This window comes from Astyanax mexicanus, chromosome 18, assembly GCF_023375975.1.
Source record: "Astyanax mexicanus isolate ESR-SI-001 chromosome 18, AstMex3_surface, whole genome shotgun sequence".
Classification (NCBI taxonomy): Eukaryota; Metazoa; Chordata; class Actinopteri; order Characiformes; family Acestrorhamphidae; genus Astyanax; species Astyanax mexicanus.
In genome coordinates this window covers 20995552-21017742 of record NC_064425.1, presented here as the reverse complement: position 1 = coordinate 21017742, position 22191 = coordinate 20995552, and the positions used below count along the sequence as shown (strand labels likewise).

The window sequence follows — 22191 nt, the reverse complement described above, 5'->3', positions numbered from 1 at the left end:
TCTCCTTCATTCTGCCACCCCTGCCGGGAATTCTCCTATTCACTGACTCCTTGCTTTTAATGTAAAATAATCCTCTCAATTAGGTATTAGTGACATTAATTGGCCCTGGTATAATTGTCCCTTCACAGACGTGGGTTCCCAGCGTGCTTGCTAGCAGCGAGAGCACTTTCGAGCCATTCCTCCCAGCATCCTCCAGTGTCACTGGACGGCGGCCAACAACAGCCTGCAAAGCCGCTTTAAGACTGCGCTAAGCCATGCCAAGCTGAGTGCTGGTGTACCTGCAGTGATCAGCCCCCTTTAATCAGAGAGACAAGGCTTTGCGGAGAGGGGCCAAGGAAAATGATGCTTTCATTACACAGCATATTAGAGAAAAATACCAGATGGTCATTTATGCCGTCATTTAGACCTACATCTTAAGATCTGAATTGGCATGCAGGAATTATGTGCTTAAAAGTAGAATGGTTAAAAATGAACTACACCCATGTGTTCAGGTTAGATATGTGTTATTTAGGTCTAATTAAACTAAAAAGTTTTACATCAGCATGTCCCATGACTTTTGCCATGTCCCATGGATTGCCTGTGGGATATGTTTGTGGATCATTACCATCCACTGACTGTGCTATCCACTGTGACATAATCCCAGTACACACGTGATGCTGTGAATTGAGGAATGTTAAATACCTGCACAAATTTGGAAATCAAATATCCTATCCATTTGAAACCCACTCAACAGGCCTTACTCATACCAGTGTTCAACCTCACTCACAAGATAACAACTCACACAAGTGTGGGCATTCCCAAGCTGTCCCAAAACGTTATGCCAAATGCTAAATTGTGCAGGAAAGTAATAATGTGAGATTATGCATGATAAACCCAAAAATCATCCTGCACAACATTGGAGGTTAAATGTGTTTGGAATGAGTTCTCTAAGCCCCCATTGTTTAGCTGCTACTCCGCTGACTTTCCTTGCTAGTGTAATGTGATGCTGGAGCACACCTCGATTGAAGTGGATGGATGGCGCTAGCAGACAAAGGCTGCCTGTGAGTCATTTTGCCCCTTTTTCATTCTTTCTGCATTGACCCGGATGTGCCCTGCGGATTACCACCTCCGTACGAGTGCCTCTGTTCTCTGATCTCAGCATGTGCCGGGATTAGAAGGCCCTTTCGAATTAGAAGTGAGCCGAAACTCAGTGTGGTGTGTCATTTGAGTCCTGGAGTGAGACTTTGACTATATCTACCTCTCAGGAGCACCGCTGTTTTCCCTCAAGTTTCGGCAGAAGGAAATAGCAAAGTAAAATGAAAGTAAAAAGTCCTTTCTTTACTTTTCACATTTTTTTTCACTTCAGTGCAGGCTGAGTGACATTAATGATCAGTAAATGTCTTTCATTCTCCTCACTCGGACAGATGGACCCCCACCAGGCTCTCGCTCTCTTTGCTGATTTACTCTGCTCAGGCAAAGGAATATGGAAATGAGTCTAAATAGCATCACTTCAATAGCTTCTGCTCTTCTAGAGATAGAACCAACCACACTTTTGAAATTAAAAACACAATAATTATTAAAAGAGTTCCTTGATGATCAAGTGGCTCCTGGTCCTGAATTAGATGATTTCTTCTTTGTCTCTTTTATTAGCCATGTTATAGAAATTAACCCCCTGTTGCCTCTCTGTTTTGCCTCTTTTTTTGACAGGTTCATAACAGAAACCTGCTGTCCATGGATTTTGACCGCATCACCCGAACAGAGAAAGTATACGATGACCACAGGAAGTTTACACTGAGGATCCATTATGACCTTGCGGGTAGACCCACCCTGTGGGCTCCGAGTAGCCGACTGAATGGGGTAAATGTCACCTACTCTCCGGGTGGACATGTGGCCGGCATCCAAAGGGGAACCATGTCAGTGCGAATGGAATACGACCAAAATGGGAGAATTACTTCGCAGATATTTGCAGATGGCAAGTCTTGGAGCTACACCTACCTTGAGAAGGTAAAGAGCCTTGGGCCCATTATAGTAAAGATTAGAGATAAAAGATAATGATTATCCTGCCTCATGAAAGGAAAGTGTGTGGTAAATGTGAGTTAAATTGCCCGGGACCTTTTTAACCTCTCAGTGTTCTGAAGCTTTGTGTGGTATTATCGAGTTTAACTTCGCCTGCCATGGTTAAAGCTGTCTGATTCACTCTGCTCACATTATGCATTGTTACTGCCGACAGTTTGACAGCATAGTTATGCCCAAAATAGCGCTCTGTTAGAAGAAGTAAAATGTCACTTTCTCACTAATTAGAATAAAGATCTTGAGGCAGGAATGCAAACCTGCGATTTTACGTTTGGTATTAAAATGGCTAATACTCACCCTGTGAACGGTTTAGAAACGCTGACAGTACCGTTTTGGTAGCCTTCAGAGAGTTCTGAAGTTATCACTCAGTCGCATTTGAATGTGTTTTAGGTGATTTGCTTTTCTACAGGGGGGTAAAGCTGGCGCCTGCTGCTCGGGTAGAAAGCTTGTAGTACAAATGAGAAGAAAGTGCTTCCTATTAAATTATGCACTCCAGGACATTCTACCCTTGACCTCAATGTTAACTAATATTATTTGTAATATTACTGGGGCGGGGGCATGGGGTCTGATGGTTTCATCACCGGCTAATGAGAATTTGCCCTGCAACATTTTTCAACCAGCGTTGCAGCACGCCATCAAGCTATTTGCAATTTTTAGACCCCCTGAAGTGAATCTGTGACACCCCACAGTTTGTTGTGCAGTTAGTCGTGTAGCGTAATGTGACTCCTGGGCTTGCATTGACCTTCACTTCCGCTGGGCAGAGAATTTAACATTTAACGGTTTAACATTCTCAGGCAGTTTTTTTAGAAATGTGCTACAAATTACCATGCTTCATTGACTCAACCATACTGAGTGTCACTTTGTCATTTTTTTCCCTTGGCAGTCTATGGTGCTGTTGCTCTACAGCCAGCGACAGTACATCTTTGAGTTTGACAAGAACGACCGTCTCTCGTCAGTCACCATGCCCAATGTGGCCAGGCAGACCCTAGAGACCACTCGCTCAATTGGCTACTATAGAAACACATATAGACCTCCTGAGGGCAACGCAACTGTGCTACAGGATTATACTGAAGATGGCCTCCTTCTGCAGACTATGCACCAGGGCACTGGACGTAGGATCATCTACAAGTATGGAAAGCTCTCCCGTCTGCTCGAGATTCTGTACGATACCACACGGGTTGCTTTCTCGTATGATGAGGCAGCAGGCATGCTAAAAACTGTCAGTCTACAGAGCGAGGGTTTCACCTGCACCATCCGCTACCGGCAGATTGGCCCACTCATCGACCGGCAGATCTTCCGCTTTAGTGAAGAAGGCATGGTCAACGCCAGATTTGACTACAACTACGACAACAGCTTTCGAGTCACCAGCATGCAGGCTGTCATCAATGAGACACCATTGCCCATCGACCTCTATCGCTATGATGACGTCTCCGGTAAGACGGAGCAGTTTGGCAAGTTTGGGGTCATCTACTACGACATCAACCAGATCATCACAACAGCTGTCATGACCCACACCAAGCACTTTGATGCCTACGGGCGAGTCAAAGAAGTACAGTATGAGATCTTCCGCTCACTAATGTACTGGATGATGGTCCAGTATGACAACATGGGTCGAGTGGTAGCCAAAGAACTAAAAGTAGGGCCCTATGCCAACACCACAAGGTACACGTACGAGTACGATGCAGATGGGCAGCTCCAAGTGGTGTCCATCAATGACAAGCCCCTGTGGCGCTACAGCTATGATTTGAATGGTAACCTGCACCTGCTGAGTCCAGGTAACAGTGCCCGCCTCACTCCACTGCGCTACGACATACGGGACCGTATCACTCGACTCGGAGACGTCCAGTACAGGCTGGATGATGATGGCTTCCTCAGACAGAGAGGCAATGACTTCTTTGAGTACAACTCTGCTGGTCTGCTGATCAGAGCTTACAGCAAAGTTGGAGGATGGAGCATAAAGTACCGCTACGATGGTCTGAGTCGCAGAGTGTCCAGCAGAAGCAGCCAGGGCCACCATCTTCAGTTCTTTTATGCAGACCTATCCAGCCCTACAAGAGTCACCCACATGTACAACCACTCCAGCTCTGAGATTACTTCACTATACTACGACCTTCAGGGCCACCTCTTCGCCATGGAACTAAGCAGCGGTGATGAATACTACGTGGCCTGCGACAACATTGGCACACCACTGGCTGTTTTCAGTGGTTCAGGTCTTATGATTAAGCAAATCCTCCACACAGCATTTGGCGAGGTTTACCTCGACTCAAACCCCAGCTTTCAATTGGTGGTGGGCTACCAGGGTGGCCTCTACGAACCCCTTACCAAACTGGTGCACATGGGTCGCAGGGACTATGATGTTTTGGCTGGCCGCTGGACCACGCCTGACCATGACATCTGGAAGCAGCTGAACGACAACAACATTGTGCCCTTTAACCTCTACATGTTCAAGAACAATAACCCTCTGAGCAACACGCAGGAGACCAAGTGCTACATGACAGGTAATCACTTATGATCATTTAAATTTCATCTTCGTTTTTGATGCTGAAGTCTTTTGGTGTTCCTACTGGCGTTGTTTGATACATTGTTAAAGGCGTTCTAGGCCTGCACCAGCAGGGCCTTTTGTATGGTTGAATAGAAGCTATTTAATGGCTAGCACATAAGCGTGACTAACAACTTGAAACATAAACAATGAAGCACCATGTTCTGAGCTTCAGTGCTTTATAAGAGAGTCCACCCTGCAGTGAAGTGGTCATTTTCAGGCACTGCTCCAGGCCTCAGCCTGGGGTATTTTTCCGACTTTGCATTCAAAAGCTCCCCGGGAACCATGGCAGAGCAACAGCTCTCTCTCTGTCTGTTCCCCATTCAGGTTTGCCCCCTAAAATATCGCATCAGTCTTTGTTGCCTCAGTATATAGGGGAGGTAATAGCAGTGAATGCTCCCCAGTGGAGCTGGAGAACACAATGGGGGTCATACAAATCAGAGCCAGGGGCGGTTGTATCAGCTTCTCTCCGCTTGGAACCCAAACAACAGTTTTATTGGAGAAGGACAAAATATAGGCGTGTTTGTAGTCTGTGCCAGTGCCTTTAAACAGGCTTTTCTGACTGAATTCAATGCCTTAGTTTGTGGCCTTACTGCCAAGGGGAAATGAGTGATTAAGAGCAGTGTCCATTAGCTGTATTGTTTAGATTGGAGCACTGCCTTGGGTTTCGCTTACTTAGTGTATTTGATTAAATTGGACATCAAGGCAAGAAGATGTATGGAAGAATATTAAAGCAGCTGGATAAACCTCTTGACTGCAGACTCTTTGTATGCTAACAGTTCCCTGCTAGCTACACTTAACGCTCAGCTAAACAGCTACCCATGAAGGTTTAAACATTTATATCATTAAGGCTAGCTCTAGAGAAATGCTAAACTAACTCTGGGATATTTAGATATACAAGAGTAGTTTCTAATCTTCAACATGAGCGATTGTGTTGCCATTTATATTGCACCTGTTAAATTACTCAGGGTGTCGTTATTATTCTTTATTTATTGTGCTTTCTTATTTAAGCAAGCCCTATGTGGTGAAACAAAAACAGAAGTAAAGGAGGAGAAGTGCATTTCATTGTTGTAGCAGTGATTTTACTGTCCGTGACAAATGCCTTTTAGATGAAGTGGAGAAAAATCACTCAGAAGTCGATTTGATTCTGGTCAAGGTTCATTCTCTTTCTATCTTACAATTTGAAAGCATTTGCAACCTTCGTAAACAAATCTAAATACACAATTTTCTGATTATAGAAGGGGTTGAGACGTTTGGCTCAGGAGAAAGCATGAAATGTGTATTACAATCAAGTGCAGGCTTGTGAACCGAACCTGAAATGTTACTTGACTTCATGAAATGCTTGATGGAAGTTTTATCAGCGCTGTGCGTCGGAATAAAGTGGAGGGAATTATCGTCTTTCTTTCTCTGGAGTATTAATCACATTTGGCTTGCCGTCACAAACTAATCAGGATTTCTGTTGTAATGAGTGCAGGGGGAGCTCATTTCATGGAGAAAATCACTTGACCTGTGTGCTCGTTCCTAATGAATCATATTTTGCAGTTTAGTCAGACCACTGAAATGTCAGAGAGGTGGAGAGCAGCTGTGGAAGGTGTACTGATGAGTCAGTGCTGGGGCTTGCGTCTCTCTGAGTAGGTGTGTCATCACTGTTTTGTCATTGCAGATGTGAATAGCTGGCTGGTGACGTTCGGCTTTCAACTGTATAACGTCATCCCTGGCTATCGAAAACCAGTCACCGATGCCATGGAGCCGTCTTACGAACTCATTCACACCCAGGTGAAGACGCAAGAGTGGGACAGCACCAAGGTGAGCCACCTCCTGATGCTAGAAGACATACTACACTGACGTACCACATGAACTTGTATCATGTAACATGGCTTTTGTCATGCAAACTACACAACACTGCACTGACCTATGGGATATGCGTGAAGGGCCTCCTACATTGAATGTGGAATGTGATTTTGAGCCAGACACTGTCAGTCATAGTAATTACCACTTACTGCACTGATCACTATCGGTGGTAACGTCTTCAACTACATATTCTTGGTTTACACAACATTGTGAAGACTTAAAGTGACTAAATGTCCTGAAAAATACTCTCTCAAAACGTCAGTGGAGTCCTTTTGGTGCAACCTATTTTAAAAGATTCTATCTAGAACTAGCGCCAAAAGGTTTTACCAATCCATAAACCAGAAAAATAACCATTTAAGTAAATGCCAAGAAACCACTGAAGAACCTACTTTTCAGGAATGCAATCGCTCACTCCCACACCTACACACCTGTCCTTCAGATCCAGCTGCAAACTTTATTCTCTGTAACCCGACCCTTCAGTTTTGCAGTCTCCCTGTGGTGCCCACAGCAATCAGCCCAAATCACAGGCGAGCGAGCCCGCCCTCTGCTCCGGCTCCTCAAGCTGAGGGAATGGGGTCAAAATAAAGAGCTCTTGTAATAGTCCTGCCATTAGGGAAATTCACTCCACATTTCCTCCACCACTGGCCATCGATTTTAGCTCAGCCTTACACACCTTCTCCCTCACTCCCCTCGCTCCCCATGCTTTTCCTCCCCACTACTTTCACTACTTTCCTAACATCTCTCTCTCTCTCTCTCTCTCTCTTCTCTCTCTCAGTCACTGGCCACAGAATACAGCTCTGGGGCTTATCAACCTTTTGTGTCTCCTTTAAGTCACCTGAATAATTGAGAAGCTGCTTGTTGTCTCCGTGGGTCAGGTTACCCCCGAAGAGTGGCGCGGATTAGACACGCATTGATGGCTGTGTTGTTTCTTAGCACCCAGAGACACCCTGTTCTCGTGGCAATCTGGCTCATAATAACCAAAGGGCCATCCTAATGTCAGTGTCTGCCAGGCGTGTGACATCTGACATGGGAAAGTGGCAGGAGGCTGCACTCCTCTCCGTTCACTCAGTCAGAGCGTCTGAGGTTTTGCGGCCATATTTAAGCAATAAAGCCTATATTGCAAATGGATGTGGCGTAATAGGCAGGCGTTTGAAGGCGAGGGGTGCGCATGGTTTCAGGCTTCTGAGGTATGAGATTTTAAATGTGCCGTGATGGAACTGTTTGAATCTGTCACGGTGACAAGGTTCACTTAGTTCTCACACACCGTCAAGGAGAATGAAGGAGCAGCAAAATAAAAAAAGGGATTCTGAAGCTTCAGTTAGCCCAGATTCTCATATTCCTCCAGAGATATTATTCTAAAGTCTGAATAGCCATTGCTGAAATTCTGTCTCCTCTGCAGGAGTAATGTTGGCTTTTTCAGAATCAATGGAACTAACACCAACTCAAACCACCAGCACCTTAGGCTTTGATTGCAAAAATGAAGTACAATAAAAATTCACTTAATTACTTAACATGCATAGTATCAGTTCCCAATACAGCTCTGATAGGTTTTCCCACTGAAAGACACAAGCTGTACAGGGCTAGGATAATAATATTAGCTGAGGTAATTTAATGAAGTGAAAATGCTGTATAGGGTTCATTGTGGCACACTAAAGAGGAAGCTGAATAGAAGCGACTGCATTTGACGATGCATTGCTTTTATATTGTTTTAAATTAAAAACCCTTTGCATTTCATTACATTTAAACTATTCTGAAGCAGTTGTGGCATTAATTTAGTAGCAAAACAACTTGTGTCCTAAGAGAAGAACATTTAAGAAGAACTTTTAATTTAACTGTTAATTTAGCAACTCAACCTCAAAAAGTGAAGCATGGAAACAATGCATTAACTCTATTAATTCTTACAGAGTCAGTCACATAATTACATAGTCACAGAATTTGATCTGTTCAGGCACACTAGATCATTCTGATGTTCTGTTCGTTAGGTTAATCCTAAAAGTATCTGCAGCCAGAACAAGATGTACAAGTGGTCAGAAACCCTCACTTTTTTAGTTTCAAGGGGGCTGGAAGGTGGGATAAGCATGACTAACCTGCCAGATCTGTTGGTTCTGTTCCTCTGCACGAAGCGTGGGCTGAGTCCAAGTCACATGGGACTTAGTTGGCTACAGTGCACTTGCAGTCTACCACCGGGCCCAATCTCAGCCCCCAGGGAGCAGCTCTACAGCCTTCAAACTGCAACCAGCAGATTTCCACTCCAGAGGGCGTCTTACAACTCCTCTCCTGTGCCTCTTTCAAGGCCTGTATCAAAAGAGGAACACACCAAATTCAATTCCGAGACACCTCTTTTGAATTTCCTCATTCCAAACATTTCATATGCTCTACCAAAAGGGAAAAAAATGAAAACCACTGAAAAAAAATTGTCTTTCTTTTCATTTTCAAGGATCTGGAAGTGAAGAGATATTAGAATATATTAGAAACAGAAAGAAAAGCCCAAGCTTTTGAATTTTCAGCGTAGGAATAGCTACTTGGTCATCCATAAATCAGCACTACCGCTCTGACAACCATTATTTCCTTTTTTATTGGGAGGAAGTAAATGATTCTAATTGCTGGCCAAATTGCTTTTTGGCCATATAATTATGGGGTCATTTATGGGCTTTTAAAGCAGCTGCATTTAAAAATCCACTAATGGCCCCTGCAACAGTAGCACTGCCCTTATAAGAGGCTGGAGTGGGTTGTTTGCTCCATAATGCCTGTGTTTCATTCAAAGCATCTGCAGAGATAAAGAGGGAGGAGGAAGAGGACACTTCTTTTGCACAGTGTGGCAACAGCTCCTCCATTTGCTTCAGGTAGATGCTTTTTATAGGCTTTAACCGGAGTCTCAGAATAACAGGGATGAGACATACGATGGCGATTAAGCTTAACATTAAAGCTACCTGCCTAACATAAGCAGCATTATGTTTTGCTTCAGTTTGAGCGACAGATGCCATTATAACTGTAAAATCCATGTTACCTTACTGTACATCAGTGGTTTTATCGTTAGGGCTGATTGGAGTATAGTACAGGCACAGTGTAGTTTTGTTTAAGTTCATCAGTTTACACTTTTGCCATGTGTAGTGACCAAAAGGTTGCATGTGATGTGATTTCTACCAGAGTTACTTGCCCATGCACATTGACAATTCTAGCCAGAGAGTGCTGGTCATGATCATCACCACCCACTGCACTGTCCACTGTGGGTAGTAATGCCCTCCAAGATGTAATTCCAATTCTATCAATTACATTCAGTTTTAAAAAAGTTTTTAAAAGTCCGACACTGTCACAACGTGGATCGAAGAGTGTTAACTGCCCACACAATTCTTGGAAATGAAAGGTCCCATCCATCTGACACCCACTATCAGGCCTCTTGTGAACTTGATAACACAATAACTCACATCAACTTGCCATTCGCATGCTGGCCAATTTTCAACCTTACTCACAAGATAACACCTTACAACGTATACAGGTGTAGACATTCCAAAGCAACACACAAATATCAGTACAACAGGGCAGCAAAGTCCTACATTCGCACCCAGCAGTTCTCAGCTGTAGCTCTTCAGCACACTGCAGACCCAGTGCTCAGGCTTGTGTTATGACTATATCGGTCCCTCCTCCAAATAGCCGACCTCTCGTAATTAAATTGACAGCTCTTTGAAGCTTGGCTGCAGCTGCCACGTAAACTGAACGTGATGGATGCCACACACCAGAAAATGTCCAGAAACAGCAGGGAAGCAAGCACTCGCTTTTAATCTCTCTCCCGCTCACTGCCGTTTTAGGCTCAACAGGCCCAGGCACCTTGAGGAGCTGCTGAGTTGAAAAATGAGCCGGGCATGTAGACTGGTGGTGCTGGTGGTGTCCACTGTTTGGTTCTGACTTTGATCCCTGCCCTGGATTGATTGCCCTTTGTGCGGCCAGACCACCCTCATGCTCTTTAAATGATGCCTGTTTTTTAGCTGGAATGTCATCTGAACAGACCACAGGAGGAACATTACCAGCTCCATGTCCCTTCTTTCACACACAGATACACACACATATTCTGTGACTTAAGGTGTTACTTGGGACTGACAAGGCCAGTCTGAGGTCTGTGCGGACCCTGCAGAGGGAGAGAGTGTGGCAGAGACAGAGACAGAGAGAACGAGAGAAAGAGAGGGACAGTGGGGCATAGTCTGGGCTTTCAGTATCTGACTCTTCTTAGCCAGTGGCTCTCTGGTATGGGGTCGCTCAGCGGGTTCTGCTCGTGGCCAGCGTCTGGCAACCGTCCCCCCACTTCACCTATCATACATTTCCCCATGTTGTTCAAATCTGTGTTCTCTGGGGCAAGGATCTGTTGTCAAGTGATATTAGAAGAGAGGGTCACTGTTCAAGCCCTGAGGAGGCACTTTCCACACAACATCTATGTTAGCCTCAGGAGTGGAGCATTTTCAACCGCCTGCCTTTTCTATTTCATTATTTCTCTTGAGAGAAATCACTGCTGACTACTATCGCTGGCGAGGGGAAAAAAGCCTTTAATGTGATCTAGTCCATTCTATAACCGGTTAAGGCCTGCTGAGAAAGCGGCACGTAGATAACTGTCAGAAAAAAAAAAACATTTGAGCATTGGTGGTCACCACTGAGATCAAATAAACTCGACTCCTGTCATACAAAACAAACTGAGGAATTAAACTAGCTGTGTATGAAGCCCCCAAAGAAAGCTGTAAATAAATAAATAAACAAAATAAAAATACAATAATATTTGCAGCCCTTGATCCGCACACGTTCGTATACACCTTAACATGAAAAAGAGTGAGAGTCGGGGAAATGAAAGCTGTTTTGAAGTGGTAATAAGGCAGCCTTCTTCTGGACTGGAAGGGAAGGAAAAGGGAAAAAAGCAGGAGAGGGAAAGAGAACGTGGGGGAGAGCAGGGTGGCTTCCCGCTGAGATCACCCATCCTGCACCAACCATAAGAAGCCGTTACTTACTCTCAGGAAATAGCAGTAGTGGAGGCGGGAGGTGCAATCAAGCCTTCTGCTGCAGGGCCTGGCAGGAAGGGTGTGAAAACGAAATGCAGATATTTCTGCACACATACCGTACGCTTCGAGTATGGGTTCAGTCATATAGCACAATGTTTCAAATTCCAGCCAAAAACCCCTAGAGTACACGGTCATGGCAGAAGTAGTAGCAATGAGGCTTCTTTGAGCCAAATATGTAAAGTACTAACGTGTCACAAAAATAAAGATATTAAAGTTAAACTGATCTACTTGTGCACCTCAAGATGAGTGAGTCCACTAACCAATGTAACATGTTAATTAACTTCCTTTCTTTGTGTGTTTGCAGTCTATCCTTGGTGTCCAGTGTGAAGTCCAGAGACAACTCAAGTCTTTCGTCCGTCTGGAACGATTCGACCAGATCTACAGAGCGAGTGCTGCTGGCTGTCAGCAATCCCCCGGTCGGACTTCCTTCGCGTCTGGAGACTCCATGTTCGGCAAGGGTGTGAAACTGGCCATCCGAGAGGGTCGTGTAAGCGCGGACATCATCAGCCTGGCCAACGAGGACGGTCGGCGTCTGGCTGCTGTTTTGGATCAATCTGTTTACCTGCAGGACCTTCACTTCACCATTGCGGGCGTCGACACCCACTACTTTGTTAAGTCGGGGTCAGTGGAGGGTGATCTGGTACTGCTGGGCATGACGGTGGGCCGGCGGACGCTGGAGACGGGCGTTAACGTGTCGGTTTCTCAGGTAAACGCTGTGATGGGTGGCCGAACACGACGCATCACGGACGTGCGGCTGCAGCACGGCGCGCTGAGCCTGAACGTGCGGTATGGCAGCAGCGTGGAGGAGGAAAAGGTGCGGGTGCTGGAGCTGGCCAAACAGAGGGTGGTTGAAGCGGCCTGGGCTCGAGAACGGCTAAGGCTGCGGCAGGGCGAGGACGGCACACGCACATGGACTGACGGAGAGAGGCAACAACTGCTGGCCTCAGGCCGTGTGCAGGGCTACGAGGGCTACTACATGGTTTCTGTGGACCAGTTCCCCGAACTGGCCGACAGCATCAGCAACGTCCATTTCCTGCGACAGAGTGAGATGGGCCGCAGGTGACATGACGGAGCCGCTGGGACTGAGCATCCGGGACTTCTTGCCAAAGACAAGTCGCTTACGTGACCACTCTGTTTTAGTTATTTTTTTATTTCTTTAGAACGTCTCATGACTCTTTTGCTTTTTTTAAAGACCTACATGGTTGCGTTGCGAAGCAGTTGCACTGCATCCACATTCGAGTGCTCTTGTTTTTTGGGGGTGGGGGAAATCCTCAATAGCCTTGCCCTTTGAGTTGCGGCTGCTAGAGGAATGGAATACGGTGACATTGATTAGTTTGCTCTGCATCCCTTTCCACAGATCTGCTCTAAGGAACTCCAGGAAGACGGCTGCCAATACATTATGCCAGTTTTCTGGTCCTGCTGCCAGGTGGAGTAGCTTGGCATTCAGCATCACCGCCTCATCCTGCCTCCCACCCCACCTTGCCCCCTTCCCTTACCACAGCCAAGGAGAGACATTGTTTTTTTTTTATTGCTTCTTTTTATACTTGAAAGCCTGATCACGCCACACTTGAACAAGGACATTAGTGTCTGCTGTTCAGGCTCTTAACTGCCCCCCTTATCGTCCTCGACTCCTGTCATGGTGTCACGTGCCGTTTCGAGACTGATTGACTGGTTGCCTAGTATTTTTTTAATATGTGAATTCGACCAAATGGATAAAAAAGAAAAGGGAAGTCAGAGAAAGTGCACTCAAAGTCTGAACAAAACAATGTGACGAAAAAATAGACTTTGTCTGAGAAAATAGTTCCCCGTGGTCTTTAAAGGTTCTTATGTAAACAACAAAAAAGCACTGTTTGAAAAGCTAGAAAGCAGAAAGATGGTTTCTGTATTAAAAACGAATATTTTAATAAACTAGATCAAAAATCACTCCAAATTTTATTTCATAGCTGCATATATGAAAGTACAGTATAACTAATGTGAATACATTACAGAAAATAATGTGAACTGTTGTCCCTTTTACTGCTAATTGTTGTATTTGAAGATGCCTAGTGTTCTGACACATGGAATAAAGTATATATATGTTTGGGAATGTCAATTGGTTAAATTAATTTGTTTTGCTTTTGATTGTTAAAGAAAAGACAATTTAGTATGCTAAACCATTCCTTTTAAGGATAACAGTATTTATTTTAGTAACATGCTTTTTTAAAGCAATATTCCTCCTCATATATTCCCAATGTGCAAGAGATGTGATTGCTTTTAAAAAAAAAAGGGAAATAAAAGCAGCACATTGCTAAAACATGCCCTTAGCCATTCTCGAGGCGTGGAGTGCTAGCCTTGAACACTGGGCTAAGGACAGAATTGAAGCCCAGTGGGACGCCTGAGGGTCAGAATCTTAAGTGCCCTGGATGTGAAAGACGAGACCCCGCTGAGTCCCACAGCTGCCTGAGATGCATTAAGGGTCTGCAGGTGTGTAGGTTGCCGTCTACAAGCTGAGGGGTTTACGTGCATGCCAATCCGGCAACCCGCCATCTGGATATAACTTGCTGCTTCTTATACTATGTGTCCTATAGCTCATCTACCCGCTGAACTTTAGAGAGCGTCCAGCGGAGCCTGGCTCTGGTTTTAAGTGTGCGAGGTGGAGTAAAATGGTGTTAATGTGTGGGACGCGGCGTCACGTCATCACCCCGCGGTGGGCGTCCGTCTCTTAAATGAAGCTGTTGCCTCTCTGTCTGAGACTGGGGAAGGTTTGAGGAGATGAATAGTTCAGTGATCAAGTGTCTCAAGCTGTAAAATACTGTCAAGCATATTTTTGTTGATTTGGATGTCAACTGGATGTTGGATACAGTGATGCTACATTGGACAATATTGCTGAATCTGTATTTAAAAATAAAAAAAAAAGAAAAAAAAATGGCTGGAGGATAAAACATGCATTGTGGTGACTGCACTGATGACTGCGTTGTGAGGCTGTAATTTTTTTCTAAACTTTTGGACTCATTTTGATTTCTTTTGATTTTGTTTGTTCGTTCTCAACACTGTGTTTCTAACGCTTCTCTTTGAACCTGTAAATAAGAGGGCAAGAAATGGGCTGTAAATAAAATGCAAATGTAGATACCTTTTAGAGCTACAGCAGTGAATCTGTGTAGTCTTTAGGGAAAGAGGAAAAAATAAAGAATATTTTGTGTTTACATTTATTTAATTTGACTGTGATTTTGATCCTACATCATAGAAAAAACATTTTGTTGAGAATCCCCCTCATACACACACGTACAGTACATTAGGAAGAGGTTAGAGAAATGATTAACCCTCCTGTTATGTTCAGCAATAATGTTCCCTGGTCAAACAAACTATTTACAAAACAAAAATAATTTTTCCTACAGTTTTTCCTACAGATCATGGTGTATTTATGATGTTTAGTGATGCTTTACAATTTTCACACATTCACATCACAACTTAAAATTATTTGGCTTCAGTTTTGTTTGAGTTTTGTTATAAATTAGTTTTACCCTTTGAAGCCTATTGTCAGTGCTGGAATTAGAGCTGGGAGGTTAATCAAATTAATTTGATTAATTGAATTACCGTTTTAATGCAATTTTCAAAATGGGATAATCAAGATTTTACATCATTACATACAGAAGCTGCCGGAGGACATTTTGTTTGTACTGTGTTTAATATCAAAGCTGCATGTAAGGTTAAAGTGGGCGGTTTATTATTCATAATACAAAATATTTGTGATAAAAATATATTTTATTTATATAAATTAATTTTAAAAAATTAGAAATTAAATGTAAAAGAAACGATAGCTTGTGCATCACATTAAACGGTGCTGTCTGTTTACAAATAAAAAACAGAAGTTGTAATCTAATTGTTAATTGAGATTTGCTCATATATTTAAAGAATGTCAAGATTTTTTTTTTTTTACAGAATCATCTAGCTCTAACTGGGATTGGGACAACATATTAACATGCATCATATAAACACATTAAACACAGCACTAACTTCACTATTAAAGTTTTTAGTATTATAACTTATGTATAATGTAATGAACAGTAAAGTGGGATGATTTAGTCAGATAATGTTAGTTAGCATATAGGCATCAAAGCAATGTGGAAATATGCAAATCACAGCTGTCACCCGAAAATCCGTTCCTGTTTCCAATGTTCCTATTTTTTACTATATGACATCATTTAAATCTGGTCAATTTCATTATAAATCATGTGGGCACGAAAACGCTTGTGAGAACTGCATTAAACTGCATGAACAGCCCTATTTGTTAATTCCTGTAATTTTACTCTCATGCAACAGTTTACATAATAATTATACAATATAGACTAAATCTGACGAGACCAATGCTAAGACTAAGATTAACAGAGATCAAGATTAAACATCCACTACCAGCATTGCAAAACTGTCCAATGGAATTCAACCTCCACACTAAACTCATCTGTGGCTGTAAATGTACACACTCATTTAAGTGGTTAGGGAGTAAGTAAGAACACACACCTGGAGCAGTGGGCAGCCACCTCAGCACTCAGGGATCAAATTGGGGGTTGGAGGCACCGCTCAAGGGAATCTCAGCAACCTTCCAGTCTCAAGCCTTCTTCTAGTTGCTCCATGTCCAGCATGCCTATCAAGACCACACAGGAAATTTGGCAGTGTTAAATCAACACTGTTAGTGTTAAATCAACACTTATTAGTGTTAAACTTTACACTCTCTGTGTTAATTTAACACTGCCAAATTTCCTGTGCAAGACAAAATCTAAGGCATTAAAGAAATGGTCAGGATGGACAGAATATCTGTTCATGTTCTCAAAACAACAGTGGTACAGGTAGTTATACAAGCAAATCTGACATATCAGTATTGCTGGGGGTTGACATACTTAAGCGTCACTAGAGAGAAACTTACATCTCACACCCTGCGCAAGTTCCGTTGCATTGCTCATAGCTTTCTTATACCTCGCTAACAGTATTTTCATGTCTTCTGCCTGAGTCATTTATATAGCAAAAGTGCTTGTTGGTTATACATCTTTGAAAAAACGTAAGAGGCCACTTCAGTTTCTGAATCAGTTTCTCTGATTTTGCTATTTATAGGTTTATGTTTGAGTAAAATGAACATTGATGTTTTATTCTATAAACTACAGACAACATTTCTCCCAAATTCCAAATAAAAATATTGTCATTTAGAGCATTTATTTGCAAACAAATTAGAAATGGCTGAAATAAAAAAAAAAGATGCAGAGCTCTCAGACTTCAAATAATGCAAAGAAATGTTTTAAGAGTTCAGAAATCAATATTTGTTGGAATATTCCTGGTTTTAATCATAGTTTTAATGCATCTTGGCATGTTCTCCTCCACCAGTCTTACACACTGCTTTTGAATAACCGTTCAGCTTGGTTTGACGGCTTGTGATCATCCATCTTCCTCTTGATTATATTCCAGAGGTTTTCAATTTGGTAAAATCAAAGAAACTCATAATTTTTGAGTGGTCTATTTTTTTTTCCAGAGCTGTATGTGAATATGCTGATGGGCTAGTCTGTAAGTGAGGTGTGTTCAGGAACATTTCTAGCATATCGCAGACAAAAAAAGGTGCACCACTGACTGAATACAACCTAGAGAGATGTCATCAGCCAGACGTTCATTACTATCTTAGCAGTGAATAGTCACAGGCATGTCCCCTACACCTACACAGCATAAATGAGCAGAACATTTTCCTCTGCTGAGAAGTGTTGGACAAGTGTAGGTAGCTGTGTAGTTGAAAAAGACAATCAATCGGAGTGCACCTTCTCCAACACCTGATTTACTGGTTTACTGCTTACTAACATTACACAACGTTAGTACATGCCTTTTTTGAGTTTTGTGCTGCAGAAAGTGTACACCAACATGCCTTAAATCAAGCCACATGGTGCACGGTTGGCGGTTTATAGATCACTAAAATAAGGTCCATGTTATGCATGTTATAAATGTCCAAAAATGGTTGCCTTGAAAATGCCATGCAAATGTCTCAGCTTGTCCAGAAATGCATGTGTATAGTGTGTCCTTTAGTGGTGTCTCACAGCATGAGCTTCATTTCCTAACTGCAGGGGAAGCCCAGAAGCAAAGAAATACCAGTTCTTGCATAATGATGCTGACAGAAGTATTTAGTTTTCTTCTCCGTGACCTGGTGACTCCTACAAGAGCGCTGTAGTGTTTAGGCCAGTCCAAGTCACCCGTAATAACAATTCCCTCCAATTTGCTGATATTAATGCATGTGAGTATATTTATACCAAGCTATCTTCAAGGCAGAGGTCCTGCTGGGTCAGTAAACCCGGCCTTCATTTACTGCTGAGACGCTGGATGCTTACAGGCACTGTTCAGCAGCGCTGATAAAACTTCCCCGCTGGAGGAATCTGTAACGGCTGGCCTCGCTTTACTGTGTGTGTGTGCAGGGATGTGCGCATGACATCTGCAGTCATCAAACGATGCTCCCAAAGGTCAAGGCGAGGCTTCTCCCAGATGCACTAATGCCGCTAATAGCAGGCAGGTGTTCTAAATTGACCTGTTTCTCTTCTGCATGCAGAGGGCAAGCTCATTTTAATGTGAGTCCAACCTCATAAACAAAGCTTCGTGAGGGGAAAGTTACACCACCTTATTCAATTTCCAGTCACTTCCCCTCAAACCATTAATTACAGCCCAGTTCCTTTAATGTGAGTTTTGACATTAAGTGGGTTTGGCAACTAATTGTTCACTGGGTAATGGACTGTTTACAATTAGCTGAAGTTAAGAAGGAATGATAATAATAAAACGTCCAAGTAGAGAAATGATAATTGTGGCACGTAGGAAAGGTAGCTAGCTGCAGAATCTAAAACAGCCACATATAAATTAGCTGTATATAAACGACATAACTGAGTATAGCATTTAAACACAGGGAAAGAACTGGTGTGCGAGGTGGTGTTTGAAGCAGTGATAATGAGTTAACACTGGATCTCAACTTGGATATGTGGAATTTAACCGATAAACCGTGGAATAACAAATTTATGAACGATTGGCACTGGGAAACACTTTACATAAACCATGCTACATTGATACTTTGAGCATTATTCACCAAGTGTTCAAAAAATACCTAACTCATAAGAGCCCAGATCATTTCTGCAAGTTAAATAAAATAAATTCACTGAGCATCTTATTTTTGTTTGTTTGTTTTTTTTCTTATTGTGGGCACATGACATAATATTCTGTGATTCCAATCCTGATGTAACATAAATGACAACTATTTTTATAACTTGCATTTTAATATTTTGTTCTATAAATCGTACCAGAACTAGTGCTATGGGACATAAAAAATAGTTGTTAAAACTCACTTTTTCTATTTTTACAAGGATTCTGACAATGACCAATGTTTTTTTTTTATTCTGGGAGCTCTTCAATTTGAAACCCTCACAGGGCGATATCAGGAACTGTTCTTCCGCTCATCATCTCCAGGATACTGATCAGTAGCTACCTGGTGACATTACTACAAATCCTAGTTTAACTGTTTCATTTGTTTGATCAGTAGGCTACTGACAAGATGTCTTCACATAGCAGTTTAATGAGGATCCATACTACCTGAACCTATTATACCTAAGATTTGGAATGAAGCTTTAATAAGAGAACAGCTGTTCAGAAACTGCTCTCCCACTCACCGTCTCTAATACTGTATAGAATGCAGCAAGTTTAAATAGCTTTGTGTTTGCAAAGTATTGCCAACAATTGGCACTGCACACTGATTGATATTTGTTGTTTGTCTGTCTCTGTTGTTTAACCTTGAGTTAACTCTGTTTTTGCTCTTATGGATTGGAATGAATTGCCAGTTTGTTTTGGATGTTTGGTTGTGTTTGATTTCTGTCCCCATTTTAGTTTAGAAGTGTAATTTGTGCTGTGAGACCCATCTAAAGGGCACACTTTAAACATGCATTTCTGGACAAGCTGAGAGCTGTTATTCAGTGAAATGTTATTCAGTGAAGCAACGATATCATTATATTTGATCAACGAGCCTGAATTTCTACAATAAGTTATGATCAGGTACCATTCTGCAGTCTGTGTATTTAAAAAAAAAAACTATGAAGAGATACTCTGTGTCAACTTTTACCCATCAGCCACATTCTGATTCATTCTACATCTGATGCAACTCTTAACAATCAAGCTTGACAGGATTTTTTATATTTATCTTGAGGGAAGCCTACTCCAGACCCCCCAGGTAAAAGTAAAGGCAGACATTTTTGATCTACATTCTGCAAAGCTACAACCTGCAAAAGCACTGCTTTTAAATTCAGTGGGATTAAGGCAGAAGTCAAGGCTGACTGGTGATTTGAGCATTAAGAGTCGTGTAGAGAAGAACTAGGTGTGTGTTATTAAAATCAGCGAGGGACAGTTACCTGCTGAGCCTAATGTCTTATACAGTTCATTCCCTAGGGGGGCTGCAACTGTTTTCTCTGTCTGTAAACACAGAAATTGCTCATAATCAAACACCTGGTCCTCCTGCCCACTCTCACAGTGACATCCTGTATCAAGGCCCTGCACTCTCACTGAAGTGGAAGAGCAGTGGTTCAGCTCAGACAATGCTGAGGACTCTCTGATGGGATTGTTAAATGCATCTTAATTTTTTAACAAAAGTGTTTTTATTAATTCTTTGTGTGAAATGCGTGGCCACATTTGCCATCACTCCCCGGACTCTTCTTTTCTTAAAAGCTCCACAGATTTTTTCATCACTCTACTTGCTGAAAAGTTATATGTGTGACAAAGATAGAACACTGCCCCCACATAAATTAAAAAAATGCATTTTCACCTTGAAAGCCTAAAACATCTTAAAACAATAAATAATTATTTTTAAATAGTAAAGTATCTCAAAATAATGAGCTAATAGCTTGAAACAATGAATTAGTAACTAGTAATAAGGATAAAAATGTATCATAAAAATAGGTATCATCTCAAAATAGTTAATAAGTATTTCAGAATAACTGGAATAATCTCAAAATACTGAGAAATTATTTTAAAGTTAATCTTAAAAATGAATTACTTTCTCAAAATAAATCTCAAAATAATGACTAAGCATTTGAGAATAATAAGATAGTATCTTAAAAATATTGACTTTGTATCTCAAGACAAGGACTTTAAATGAGTAAATTAGGAATTTACTATATAAAGTATATTCAAATTTACTACTAAGCACTAGAAAAATTATGTGGTATGTCAAAATACTAAGAAAGCACATGAAAACAATGAATTGGTATCTCAAAAATTGTGAAGTCAAACCCAAGTTTTCAAGAAAGAATAATTAAAAAGGAAAATAATTATAATAATCTAATTAATTAACACAAAGAGATGAATAAATAAAATGAAATCAAGAATTAAAAAAGAAGAGGAAATGCATTAAATGTCCATCAGAAAGAGTAAAGCATCACTAAAGAAGAAGAAAAGAAAAAAAAAACTCAAAGAAGATAAACTACTGGAGTTAATTAATGAAGAAAATTCTCAAGAAAACAACCAAGCGGAACTAATCTGGAAAACCCGAACCGGAACTTCTAGAAGGCGCGCGCGCGGGAGAAGACGACGCGCAGAGCGAGAGAGGAGTAAGAGAGAGAGAGCTGCTAACTTGAATCACGAGGAGAAGCTACTGTTTGGAACCCAGCGAAGTTGGTATTCTCAGAGACTGTGCAGAACTGACAACGTCTACTAGACCCGGAGAGGCAGCCGGTAAGAGTAGCCAGAACATTAAAAACACCTCGGAATTGCTACTCGAGTGAAAATAGTGGCTTCTGCTTAAGCCATATGGACTTTGCTAACTCCGTGACAAAGATGATACTAGGCTGTTGTGTTTAGCTAATTGTTTAGCCTGCTAGTTGTTTATTTAAGCTAGATATGTTACTAAATTCTGCTTATGTTAGAACTATTTGTCGATGTGTTAATTATGCTTTTAGTGGTGAAACATACTAGCTTTTATTTCTTGAGATAATTATTTTTTCTTTCTTCTGTGTATTTTCTGTTTTAAAGGTTTTTCACCTTACACCTTAGACCTATATTCTGCCCAACTATATTTGGCTCTGTTCAGCTGTATTCGATTCTGTACGCCACTCTTTCAACTATTCAACTGAAATCAACTCTATTCATCTTGTTGTGGCTATCGGAGCTCGTCCAAGCTAGCCCAGCTATTTTGACTATCCGGTCACTGTTCAAAACAAATCACCGAATTAATGAGCTAAAATACAAAACTACAAAATCATATGAAAACAAAAGCAAATTAAATAAGGACTGTGTTGAAATAAAAAGAGAAAAGAAGAGATTTGGCTGGTCATTGAGTGAAATCCAGTGTAAACTCCGAGTAGATGGGTCAATCCCTTTCAAGTGGGGAAGCTGCACATGACAAACAACTTGACAAAAATATTGTTAGTACCTCACAATAATGACTTGGTATCTCAAAACAGTATCTCAAAATAATCACCAAGCATTTTAACATAATGTAATGGCATTTCAGAATAACGGGATCAAATCAAAATGAGGAGATATTAACTTAAAAAGAATAAAAAATATTATAAAAACAATGAGACAGTGTTCCAAAACAAGACAATATCTCAAATTATTGCTTTAACATCTTGAAATAATGAGATAGACTCACAATAATGAGCATCTTCGAATGAAACACACCTCATATAATCACTGCACATCTTTAAACAATTAACCTAATAATAAAAATTATAAGCAGGA

General features: G+C 41.7%; 1 protein-coding gene across 11 annotated transcripts in view; it reads left to right on the top strand.

Annotated features, from left to right (window-relative positions):
- The window catches only part of tenm4 (teneurin transmembrane protein 4), a 332448-nt gene extending 317779 nt beyond the window's left edge, over positions 1–14669 (top strand). For all 11 annotated transcript variants that reach the window (XM_049467313.1, XM_049467314.1, XM_049467315.1 and 8 more), the window contains 4 exons: positions 1687–1983; positions 2936–4550; positions 6255–6397; positions 11786–14669. In XM_049467313.1, coding sequence (XP_049323270.1) covers positions 1687–1983; positions 2936–4550; positions 6255–6397; positions 11786–12544 — 2814 coding nt within the window. In that variant the 3' untranslated portion in view covers positions 12545–14669. The remainder of the gene's footprint in view (positions 1–1686; positions 1984–2935; positions 4551–6254; positions 6398–11785) is intronic.
- The last annotated feature ends 7522 nt before the right edge of the window (positions 14670–22191 follow it).